The sequence below is a fragment of the Crocuta crocuta genome, unplaced genomic scaffold (genome assembly GCF_008692635.1).
Source record: "Crocuta crocuta isolate KB4526 unplaced genomic scaffold, BGI_CrCroc_1.0 scaffold130, whole genome shotgun sequence".
In the NCBI taxonomy this organism is placed as follows: domain Eukaryota; kingdom Metazoa; phylum Chordata; class Mammalia; order Carnivora; family Hyaenidae; genus Crocuta; species Crocuta crocuta.
The window spans coordinates 2712082-2724341 of NW_027527920.1; the positions used below are offsets into that span (position 1 = coordinate 2712082).

The following is a 12260-nucleotide window of genomic DNA, read 5'->3' on the forward strand; positions in this document are numbered from 1 at the left end:
ACACATCCCCCAGTGCTAGCTCCCACCCTGATCTTTCAGGAGCCCCACCCTGGGCTCCTGGGGTGATGAACTCAGTGAGCGACTGTGGAGGGAATGAAGGACGGCTTGCGTGTAGGGCAAGCAGCTGCTGTGTCCTCTGCAGAGGCATCCTGCCCTGGGACCGGGCTCAGGAGGGTGAAAAGGACTCATCTGAGGAGTTCCCCAACCTCTTCCACCCCCTCTCATGTCCAAAATATTGGGCCTCCCTGGCATCCCCTTGATGATAATAATGATATTTTTTGGTGTGGCTTTGATAGGAAAAAACAGACATGAATTTGAGGACCCCTGATGTTACCCCACAGTCCGCATGTGGAGGTAGGGGTGGGACTTGATGGGTGAGAGCGTTAGTTCACGACCCACAGGGTAGGAGCACTGGCTGGCAGAGGTCCGTGAGGGACGCGCAGAGGCTGCCAGGAGAGCGGGGGGACCGCGGCTGGTCCCCGTTCTCCAGCTTCCTGCTCTTGAAGCCTCCTTCCTGACCTTCTGTAGCAGGGCCCAGCTGGTCCTTGGGTGCTCCCCGACCCGACTGGTCTCGATGGTGACCACTCTGCCCCAGACCTACCCTTGCATCCGATTTTGCTATTTCTTTACTTTTACTCATCTAAACACTGTAGGCTAAATAGTAGAAAGTCTGACTTGATCATTTTGAAAAGCATGCATCTCGGCCACAGGCAGAGTCTCTGTATCAGGAGCATTATGAGGACAGCCAGGAGGGACCGGTCTTAACAGACGGACAGGTAGGAACGGCTTGTAACCGTCATGTTCATCGTGAGTAAAGGAGTTGCTTTTAAGTTTAAAGAAACTTGAAAGTCATTTCCTCCACGCCCCAGTGACTGTGTTTTACCACCGTTCTTTTCTTCCTGGAGATGCTGTGGGGAGTTCACAGCCTTCTTTTGTTTTTCTCACGGTCCGTTTCTCCTTCAGCCTCGCTTACTGACCCTGCGCTGTCATTCCTCCAACATGTCGCCTGTGTCTGCTGCACGCCGGCCTCGTACCCAGCTTGGGGCCTTCAGGGAGGGAGGAGGCAGAGTCCCTGCCACCCTGGACCCCGCGGAGACGAGCAGTTCCAGCACTGATCCAGTGTGACGAGAGCTGAGAGGGAGAACAGGATTGGGGTGCTGTGTCTGCGACAGGGGCTCCTCACGAGGCTGGGGGAGGGCCGAGGGCAGGCTCCCCTCCCTGAGCAAGACACACGGGACCTAAGGATGAGTTCAGTTTAGAAGCCACACAGAGGAATGATCATTGACACAAAGTTGGATTTTGGAACTTTTGCAGGATGATAGTCTTACCCAGTTAGTAAGGTTGAGCTTCCTTTTCTCTAGGAGCCTTTCTGTGACTCTCACTCTGTCTGCCTTCTGGGATCCTGCAGCCCTGATAGCTTGAATCACCCTTCCCAGTGCCTGAGTGACAGGCCCCCTTCCTCTGAGACCATGGCCAAGGTCCTTCTTGGGGTCTCACTCTATCCCTGGGCCTCCAGGTTAGAGTGGGCTCCTTAGAGTGGGCTCCATATCCTTCTCTTTCCTTGTGGCCCAGCATGCTCACAAGCTGCAGGGTCTAAGCTCCCCAAGGCGCTCCGTGGTTTGACTTGTACATGCTCTGCCTCGGGGGCCTCTCCAACCGAAGCACTCAAACCAAGTGAGGAACTGAGAGATGGAAGACCTAGATGGCATCTACCACACAAAAGCTGAACGGTACCACAGACAAAACCAAAAGGCAAATGCCAAACTGGGGGAGGTGTTTGCAACAATGAGAAACTAAGGCTTAATTTTCTCAAAAAAGAATTTAATACAAATCAATAAGAAAAACGTGGAGACCCTCGTAGACAATTCACAGATGGAAATTCCAGTGGCTAATATGTATATATGGGAAAGGTTGTTCAACCTATCAGTAAGCAGCATTAGAAATGAAAATAGCATACTTCCGTGTATCAATTTTGCAAAAGTGAGAAAAAGGTAATAGCCGGTGGATGTAGCCTGGATGTAGGGAAACAGGCACCCTCATGTAGTACTGATGGCTGTAGTCATCAGTAGTACATATGGAAGCACTTTGGGAGTGAGTCTAAAGAGCCTGGGAGATGGGCATTCACCCGCTGATCACACTTCTGAGACTCTGTCTCAGCCATGGACGGTGACACGGGCAATTTCTCGGAAAATCATGTTAAACAGCAAAAGTAGGACATACATATTATAATGTATAATTCTACTTACATAAATTCTATATCTATGCATAAATCTTTTCTTCGGGTGATTTTTTTAAGGGCTTTTTGCTTCTCGGTGATTATGATCATCATAGTTTGTCTTTCCCGCATTTTCTATGATGAGCATACCCAAAGTCAAGAAGGGGGGAGACCCTCTTGAAATGTGAAATGATGGAACCAAATAAATATAGAAATTAACTTTGGGAGTCAAAAGAGTCAAATCACTAGCAAAACTTGTCACTTTGCAAGATTCAAGAAATATATGTTGACATGTACATAGCAAAATTCTCCAGAAGGCTAAGGGCAGAGATCACCAGGCCACGTGGCTGTGGATGGGCTGATTTTGTGAGGTTTCCTTCACGGTGTGATACTGGGTATAGCCTGTCCCTTGGCAGGGCTCAGTTTCCTAATCTGTACACAGGATGGTAGGGGGTCAGACTGAATGACCTCTGAGGGTCTTGGCAGATCTCGGCTAACTCTGTTCTTGAAGAAGAGACCTTTGACTTGCGCCCATGACAAAACTGAGAAGGACCAAGGGCTGGTGATTGCAGGCCTCAGGTTCCAGCTCCTTATCTGCTGAGAGGCCCCTCATCTGCCCAGTACCTTGTTGCCTGTTTGTGACCACCACAATGCCCTGTTATGGCCTTGCTTGCTGGCCACCGTCTCTTCCTGTCCGCTTCTGGGCCCACTCAGTTGGGGGCTGGTTTGACTGCGTGCCCTGGAGGGGCAGGAAGGGGGAAATCCTATGCTTTGGATCTGTTTAGTAGAGGCATGAACTCAAAAGCCACTGGGGAGCCCACCTGCCCGGGGAGATGATGTCTCCGCCCTCCCGGGCCCTCTCTCTGGGACATTTTTGAACGGTATGGCTCCCAGGGCCAAGGTGCCCTGATTGTCTGAAGGCCACCAAAGCCACTTCATGGCGTGGGGCTGCTCCCCTCCACCCCCAGCCCCAGGTCACCTGTGGGCTGACTAGAGCCCCTCCCACACCATTAGTGGCACCAGATCCTCAGCTCTGCTAAGGCCTCCTGTGCTCAGCCTCCTTTCCCAGACGCTGAGGGCTTATGGGTGATGCTGCCCGGGCACCTCAGGAACTGCTGCTTTCAGCCACGAGCAAGTCTTAGAGTCCTCCTTCCCGATGTGCTTTCTCAGGGCCGGGGCCCGAGCCTTCACTGCCGGGTGCTCCCCTAAGCCAGGCTGATTTTCCTTCCCGCCCAGGCATGGGAACTGGAAAAGAGTTCCCATGAAAACTGACCTGCAGTCTCGCAGGAAAGATGGCCTGTGGGGTTGTCCCCTCTGTCAGGGACCAGAGGACTCCTGCCTGAGCTGCTGCCTCTAGACTGTGACAGCTTCAGCCCCACCCTGAATAGCAGGGCGGGCGGGTCTGGGGTAGGGGCGGAAGAGCTGCCCTGGGAATGGTGAAGCTGGTAGGGAAAGGTGTCCCCACAGAGCCACCCTCGCTAATGTGGGACTGTTTCTCCTTAGCAACCAGCAGATGCATGGAAAGGCAGCTTCTCCGAAGAGCCCTGTGTCCTGCACAGAGAAACTAGCCAGGGTTCAGGCACCCCTGAACTCCAGGTGAGGCCCCTTTCCACCGGTCAGATATTCATATCGATTAGGGGTGGGAGGCCCTCAGGAGGACCTTAAAGACCAGAGCAAATAAAAAAAGAATGAAATCTTGCCATTTGCAATGACGTGGATGGAGCTAAGGTGTATCATGCTAAGCAAAGTAACTCAGTCAGAGAAAGACAAATACCATATGATTTCACTCACATGTGGAATTTAAGAAGCAAAACAAACGAACAAAGGGGGAAAGGAAAGAGAGAGAGAGAGAAAGAGAGAGGCAAACTAAGACACCCGCCCTTAACTACAGAGAATAAACTGATGGTTACCGGCGGAGAGGGGGCTGGGGGGCTGGGAGAAATATGTGATGGGGAGTAAGGCGTGCACTTGCTGGGATGAGCCCCGGGTGATGTATGGAGGTGCTGAATCACTGTATGGTACACCTGAAACGAATATTACACTGTGCTAACTAACTGGAATTTAACTACAAACTTAACGGAAAGCAAAGAAAGGGGCATAAGGGGTTAAAGAAAAGTTAGAAAGGGGACCTTGCGGCAGGTGTTAGGTTGGGCACAGGCCGCCCCCGACCTCTTCCTCCCATTCCCGGGCCTGTCCCAGCACCCGGGGACCTAGCAGAGTCTAGGCTTCTCAGGTTACCAGCCTCCTCCCTGCCCACCTGTCCTCAGGCCAACCTGGCCGGGGCAGAAGTTTGCGTTCCAGCACCACCCCCTCTCCCTCAGCCTTGGTAGCCTCCATCAGGTCAGGTGAGTCTGCTGAGCTCCAGGCTACCGGAGGAGGCTTCCAGGAGGGCAGTCTGGCTGGGATCATGGCCCGTGGCCAGGCCCCGGAGCTGTGAGTCTGACATCGCCACCTCACCCCGCTCCCCAAACTGGTCTCCATGCCCGTGTCTCCTACTCATTTACCCCTGGGTCTGCTCCTCTGCTTATCCTTTGGCCAGAGAAGTGGGAGAGGGTTTTGGACACTTGGGGGTGGGAGGCTCCTAAGCATCTCCGGGAGGTGGAGGCTCAGGCTGAGTGTACCTCCGGTGGGGGCCTGGGGGGGGGCGGGTGCGCTACCCGCAGCTGTCTGGGAGGAGGGCTTGCAGCCCTTCCCCAGAGTCGAGCTGCATGCTCGCTGTTGCTTATCACTTTTCGGTGGCTCCTAGGAAAGGGCCTCAGGTCTTCAGTCTCTGCCCCAAGCTTCTGGCTCGAAGCCAGGGCAGACCTGGCTCTGAGGATGTATGGGCAGAACTCGTTCTGAGGTTTTCTGGTCTCTGGAACGGAATGTCTCCTTTGCAGTCTGCACTGGCCAGAAGGCTTGAAGGGTGAAGAGATCAAGAAGTGTGGCCGAGAAGGGGTAAGTGTGTGGAGGCTGACTTCTCACTGCCCTCCAAGGGAGGGGCCCAGGGCTGCCTGAATTCAGTGACTCTTGGCTCCTTGGCCACCAGGCTTGTCACCAGGGGCAACCTGAGTGAGTGTCCCCTCCTGGGTGGGGGTGGTGTGTCCCCCTCCCGTCATAGGCCGCCCATCAGGACCTACCGTCACCAAGAGACAAGCTGTGCTTGGGACTCAGCCTTTTACCCCCACTGGCTGCTTACTGACTGCTGCATACCGGAGCCCCTGCCCGCGTGGCATTATTTCCCGGAGGCTGGTGCCGGGCCCCTTTGGTGGTCTGATCCCCCAGGACTTCTCAGCCCCAGCTCGTGTGTTTGCAGACACTACTGAGTAAATACAACCAGCAATACCACAAGCTGTTTAAGGACATCCCCTTGGAGGAGGTGGTTCTCAAAGGTGAGCTGTCTCCCTCGTGTGGCTGGACAGGTGCCTAGGGGGCCTGAGGCCCAGGTCCTCTCCTCCGGAGCCTCCAAGGCACAATTTCGATGTGGGAACTGGCTGCCCTTTGGATGTGGTTGGGCCTGTTTTCTTCAAAAGTATGAGAAGACTGGGTAGATTTGGGACATGAAATGGAATTTATGAAAGTTTTCTCGAGGCAATGTCAGGGCTTCCAAATCTTATTTTTGTTCTGCTCTTATCAATGACTGTTCTTTCCTGCTCAGGCCTCTCAGTGAGCATGTCGGAGCCTTTGCACAGTCGAGACCCTCAGTCCAGGGCAGGGCAGGGCAGGGCAGGGCAGGGCAGGGCAGGGAGTTCTGCCTGAGGGAGCAAGAATCCAGGCTCGGGGAACCCTGTGAGGCATGGGTGGCAAAAGAGGGAACCTCTAGCAGTTTGGTGGGGTAGGGTGGGGCCGCCAGGACTCTCAGGAAGGACTCAGGGTGCTGGTGGAATGAGTGGTTTGGGGCCCGGGGTCGGGAAGGGGGATTCTGAGGAAGGCAGTCCCTGAGGCTGGGCTCTGGACTCCTGAGTGTAGGACCCAGCCCCTGGAGCTTCTGGGTTGGCCTTGCTCATGGCAGTCTTCTTTCCTGTGACTTCCCAGTGTGTTCCTGTGCCCTCCAGAGAGACCTCCTTCTCCAGGGCCGGCTCTACATCTCCCCTAACTGGCTCTGCTTCCATGCCAGCCTCTTTGGCAAGGATATCAAGGTAGTAATAAGTGGTAGGGGCTGCAATGGGCCCATGAGGTCCCGGGCAGGGAAGATATAGGCCCCTCCCTTGCAGGCATGAGGGCCTCTCACTGCAAGGCATCCGACCTGGTGTCTGGGGAGGGGCGCCAGTCTAGACTCCCCATCTGGCCTGAGCCAGCCTGAACAGCTCAGAGCCAATTTATTCTGCCCGTGGGTACCTCTGAAATGCCTTAAGAAGCAGAGTGTGATGCCACGCTTAAGGGGAGCCATACCTGTGCCGGGTGGTAGCTCAGGGGACTCCACTACTGGAGTATGGGATTCACCAGAGCAACCGTCTTTGGCCACCTGGATAATAGGATGAGAGCCCGGAGCGGCGTGTGCTGTCAAGGCTGGGGCAGGTCGGTAGAACGACTGCAAGGGGAACCTGCAAGAGAAAGTGGATGGTTCAGATAGTCTCCCGCATAGGGCCAGGCTTCTCCACGGTGTCTATGCTTGGCTGACTGCCATTTGTGGCTGGGGCCCTATGCAGGAAGCAAAGGGACCGTGTCTTTTGGGGTAAATCCTGAGTGAAGCACACCTCTCCCCACTCAGGTGGTCATTCCTGTGGTGTCTGTCCAAATGATCAAAAAACACAAGATGGCCCGGCTCCTTCCCAATGGCCTGGCCATCACCACCAACACCAGCCAGAAGGTCAGTGAGTCTCTGGGCCAGCCATCCCTTGTTAATTTCCCCAACCCAGCCCCAGGATCCTGACTCTGGCACTCACCCCAGTCTGTACTTACCCCTCCCTTTTCTGTTTTCTCTCTGGGTCCCAGTATGTCTTTGTGTCACTGCTTTCCCGGGACAGTGTATATGACATGCTGAGGAGGGTCTGCACACACCTACAGGTATGGAGCTCCGGGGCAGGAGCTGGTCGAGGGAGACTGAGGTCTTGGGACAGGCTGTTGGGAGTAGTTGGCCCATCTCTCTGATACAAGGACCAAGGACAGGGAGAGGGGAGTAAGAGGCTCAGGCCCAGTGTATCTGAACCTAGTCCTTGGACTGGGTGTCTATGCTTGTGAGCATGTGTCTTTGAGGCCAGTGGCCCATGTGTGTCCCCATGTATATGGCCTCATTGTGCTTCCTTGGTGTATAGACAGAGGCATGTGGCTGCTTCCCAGTATGCCTACAGCTCTCTCTGGCCCACGGTGAGGAAGTGGGGAGGGGCAGGAGCTTGGGGAAGTACATTGCCTTGGATCTGCGCTCTGCTCCAGCACTAGCCCCTGAAAACTCTGGGAGTGAGGCTCCATCTGACCCAAGGCGGCTTATGTGGAGGTAAAGCTCTCTTGGAGAGTACTAACACCTCTTCACCCCTGGCCTCGGCTGTTCCAAGTGGACAAGTGACCCCTGCTCCCTTTCTTCCTCAGCCTTCCAGCAAGAAGAGCCTGAGTGTAAGAGAATTTCCAGAGGAACCTGAGTGCGAGTCTCTGGTGAGAGCTGGGGCTGGGAGCAGCAGCTGCTAGTGTGGCAGGGCCTATGGCCCCAAGGCTTCAGGGCCTCCCAGGAGGGTCTACAATGCAGAACTGGGGCTCCAGGTTCAAGAGCCAGTGACCATGCTATGCCAGGGGTCCCCCACACCTGCCATGCCCCATACCATGTAGAGCCAGTAGACCCTGGGCAGCTCCGCGGACTTTCTGAGCAGAACAGATGTCCAGCCCCCAGAGCACTGCCCAGGCGGGTCCCACTGCTGAGCAGACCTAGAGGGTCTAGAGGGCCCTCCAGGGGATAGAGTTATCCTCAGGGAAGAACTCCAAAGGCTATCTCTGTAGAACTCAGACAGACTCATTTGAGATTTGCTGAGGCTCCAGCAGTTTCCTTTGCTGCTGAGGTTCTGGGTAGGCAGAGCCGAGTTTCTAGAAAGAACAGTGATGGGGATGGAAATGACCCCGGGGTGTTTGAAGCCTCCTTCACTAATCATTAAGCATTTAGCCAAGCATACAATATGCATACTACTAATGCAGGCAATAGAAGGTGATGTTCCCATTTTTGTTGATGGGGACTCCAAGTACCCCCCTGCCAAGGCCAGTGATGTCCTTAGGGTTAGAGCCCAGATTAGAAGGACTTGTCCCATCTAAATTATATTGTGCTGCGCTTTCTTGGACTCAGCAGATATGAGCACATACCTGGGTTAGCTCATGTCTTAGATCCCAGGCTGGTTCTGTACTAACAGTCTTAAGGGAGCAGAGAAGAGAGACACGTGGTTGCTATGGTAATGGCTTCCCCCCTTCTGGGTACCTGACATCATGCTCACTAGGATTCCCTGTTGGTAATATCCGGAGAAGGTGTCATAAACCTAATGTGGGCCCTTAGGACAAGTGAGATCCCAAGGGTCACAGACAATTTCTTCTGCCTTCTCTACAGGAAGTCCTCATCCCTGAAATGAAGTGGAGAAAAGTGTGCCCTGCCTCCAGGTCCCTGTCCCTCCCAGACAACATCCCTTGTATCCCTCAGGCATCCATGGGCTCCACTGACAGTTTCTTTCCCTCCAGGAAGCCTCCAGGCTCTGGTGAGCTCAGGGGGCTTGTCCATGACCACTGTTTGTGAAGACCAGGCTTTTCCTCCCCTTACTTCTGCAAAAAGGAAAAATCACATGGGGCGCCTGGGTGGCTCAGTCGGTTAAGCGTCCGACTTCGGCTGAGGTCACGATCCCACGGTTCGTGGGTTCGAGCCCCGCGTCAGACTCTGTGCTCACAGCTAGCTCAGAGCCTGGAGCCTGCTTCAGATTCTGGATCTCCCTCTCTCTCTGACCCTCCCCTGCTCACGCTGTCTCTCTCTCTCTCTCTCTCTCTCTCTCTCAGAAATAAAACATTAAAAAAAAAAAAAAGGAAAAATCACAGCCAGCTCTTCCTAAAGCTGTTTCTTACTTTCTTCAAATCCATAAGGGAAAGCCAAGTGCCCAAGTAGCTTCAGAGAATGGGGGGAGGGGGAGGAAGGTGGGCATGCTCCTTGCTGGGCTGGGCTCCTGCTTCCTGCCCCCAGAAGATGTCTAATTGCTCTCCTATCACAGAGAATGCTGTCTGCGAGGAGGAGAAGCTGGAGGAGGAGCCCAGGAGCGACGGGGAGCTGAGGCTCTGGGATTGCCAACTCCTCAAGGTCATCTTCGTGCTGTAGGTGACTGTATCGGAGGCAGGGGGACAGGGGGTTGTCAAGCTCACCTGGGTGTCTGGCTGTTTAGAGCAGGGGCCTCTGTGTGTGGGGAGTTCCCAGGTCAACTGAAAGTCCTGGGCGGAGTCTGGAGGCTACGTTGCAGGCCCTTCTGAAGCAAGACCAAATATCTCCAGTTTTTATTCATACAACCCTGTAATTTAGGGTTCAGGCTGGCAGGATATGAAAAAAAGGAAAAGTTGCAGAGGATTGGGGAGGGGGAGGGCTGACTGAATTGGAGAGGGCCATCAGATAGGCGAGGGGAGGGGGCCACAGCCTTCCTGCTACCCACTTTTAGAGCAGTTTTTGGAACCCCAGACTTGGCTGTAAATCTTGGCCAGCAGAACGGTGAGTATGGTGGGGTGTTTCATGAACAGCCAGCCCCTGGCTTCCCCTCACCGTACCTTGTGACCGTCCTCTGGTTCTGCTGGCTGAGTTCTGGCTGTCAGCTTCAGCACCTGCTGGGGGAATGTGGGCCTGCCGCCTTAGGGGATGATCTCTGTGGTCTTGAAGCGGAGACATGGGGCCAAGGTGGCCAGTCAGAGGGAGGGTGGCCTCAGTTTACCTAGAATTCTTGCTGGGCTTGGAGCGCACCTCCATGCGGACGAGTCTCAGGACCCCCACAGGGCCTCTCAGAACAACGATGTCCAGGCCTTGAAGGTAGCTGAAGGGCAAAGGTTTCTCTAATTCCTCCAACTGCAACCGGAAGTAGCTTAGTCCCCACTCCTATTTCTGGTGAGCCTCTAAAAATGCCCTTTTCCCAGGGAAGATATCCTTCTTCTCTCTCTCCAGGATCTGCTTCTTGGTCATGTCCTCATCCTATCTGGCATTCCGCATCTCCCGGCTGGAACAGCAATTACGCTCCCTGAATTGGGATGGCCCAGTCCCTGGGCACAGGTGATGCCCTGTCTCTTGCTAATGCCTCTGGGATTGAGGGTGAAGGATAGGAGCCAATAGCTACGGCCAGGCTGCTTGCTGTCCTGGTTGGACTTGGCCCTGCCATTGCTCTGGCTTGATGGTCCCAAGCAAGGTTGGACAGCGTGTGCGATATACACAGATCCCAACCCGTCCCACTCTCATGGGGGGAGAAAGGTTCTACTGATCTGTCTGCTTGCCTTTTAGGCCCTTTCGCTGATGTGTGCTTCTCCTGTGTGCAGGTAACAGCCACCGTGCCTTTGTCCCCACTTCTCTGTGAAGAATGTTCTGGGTGCTAAGGTTCCACCAGTGATCCCCATGGTTTATGCTGCTGCTGCGCTGAGACTGAATATGATGGGATACATTCCAGATCCTTCCTCCTCCCCCTAACTCTTATCCCTCCTGTTTACAAAGCTGCTACAATTTGGGGACTCAGACAAAAAGCCAGATTCTTGGAACCAGCTGAGAAATTCTGTATACTAAGCTTCGGCAAGCACTTCAGTGGAAAAAGAAAATTAACTTGTTCCTTGGAAACAGCCTGGCACAGAGGCAGAGGACTAGGAGCCACCCAAGGGACAAAGGCCATGCTTTGGTATCTGGAATGCACCTCTTCAACTGTCACGTGGCTCTCTGCCGCAGTGGGACAGAGCCTCGAACCCAAACCACCAGCGGGGCTCTGATCTCTCCCAACATACTGTGCTCTCACTTGGGCCCCTGCGAGTCTCTGTTCTGGGAGCCAGGCACCTGTCAGGCCAAGGGCAGACTGGGGGGCGGGGGGAGAGGAGGGAGAAGCTATGAACAAGGCGAGGAGGGCGTGTAACCTGGATTCCAGCTAGAGAGGAATGTTCCTGCCCTGTGCTGAGGCCCAGTTCTGGCCTCTCATGAGGAGGCTGGCTGAATCTGGAGGACAATACAATACTTGCAGCAGAGGACGGTGGCAGGGGCTGTGAAGGAGAGCAGAGGCCCAGCGTTCTGTGTCCTGAGCGGCCACTTCCTGGTGAGACAGGTGGAGCAGGGCCTTTGATCACTGTGGTCACAGACGTGGTACTGCGTCTTCCCCTCGTGCGCTCAAACCGTTCTAAGGTGCCCCAGGCGGGATGTAGGGGCCGCGGTGGGGGTGGGTGGGAAGGTCGGTGGCTTTGATTTGAGATCTTGCTCTGTACTCCCTGCCCGACTGCCTGAGAGGCCATGACCAATAGCAGCCTGTCGGGGCGGCGAGGCCGGGCAGCTGGGCACAATGGTATAGGGCCACCGCAGGGCAGAGCTCGCGCATGTCTCCGGAAATGAGTATGCTGCAGGCCACGGGGGAGGCTTCTCTCACTCCATGAAAAAGGTAGAGGTGTCCAAGGTGGACAGTGCAGCGACCAGGCTAAGGGGTTCTCTCTGACACCTTTGGAGACCAGAGAGGTGAGGGGATGGGAAGAGTAGACACAGTGGTAGCTTTGTCTTAGAAATGGATTCCTCCATTTCTGCCAAGGCCTTCTCTGTTCTGAACAGCTTGTCTGTATCTCAGATCGCTGCCTGTTCCCCCTGGGACTCCCATCTGCTAAGACCGTGCCTTTGGGGGTGAGGTAGAGGGAGGGGCCTTAGTGAAGAGGTCAGCGGTAGCCAGGAAAGTCACTGGTGACGGGGTGAGTGGTGTCAGAAATAGTCCGTTTTTCCTCCTCGGACACCCGAGAGGCTAATCAGGGAGCAATTCAAGCAGGAATTATTTATTACAGAGCCATGATAAGACAAACCCAAATGGGAATTGGAGGGACTGACCGTAGGTGACAAGTCCGTAAACTCAGACTAGCAGTCTCTTCATTCTCTCCCCATTGCAGGTTCTGGGAGGGGGGGGGGGGGGGG

General features: G+C 54.6%; 1 protein-coding gene across 2 annotated transcripts in view; it reads left to right on the forward strand.

The window, feature by feature from the left end:
• The window catches only part of GRAMD2A (GRAM domain containing 2A), a 34325-nt gene extending 23168 nt beyond the window's left edge, over positions 1 to 11157 (forward strand). The window contains exons 2-12 of one of the 2 annotated variants that reach the window (XM_077748514.1): positions 3719 to 3811; positions 5095 to 5152; positions 5511 to 5586; positions 6230 to 6333; positions 6906 to 7004; positions 7130 to 7201; positions 7721 to 7783; positions 8715 to 8859; positions 9361 to 9460; positions 10290 to 10394; positions 10655 to 11157. In XM_077748514.1, coding sequence (XP_077604640.1) covers positions 3719 to 3811; positions 5095 to 5152; positions 5511 to 5586; positions 6230 to 6333; positions 6906 to 7004; positions 7130 to 7201; positions 7721 to 7783; positions 8715 to 8859; positions 9361 to 9460; positions 10290 to 10394; positions 10655 to 10658 — 919 coding nt within the window. In that variant the 3' untranslated portion in view covers positions 10659 to 11157. Of the gene's footprint in view, positions 1 to 3718; positions 3812 to 5094; positions 5153 to 5510; positions 5587 to 6229; positions 6334 to 6905; positions 7005 to 7129; positions 7202 to 7720; positions 7784 to 8714; positions 8890 to 9276; positions 9461 to 10289; positions 10399 to 10654 lie in introns of those variants that run through there. The other variant, XM_077748504.1, reaches the window with a different exon arrangement.
• Positions 11158 to 12260: the final 1103 nt, after the last annotated feature.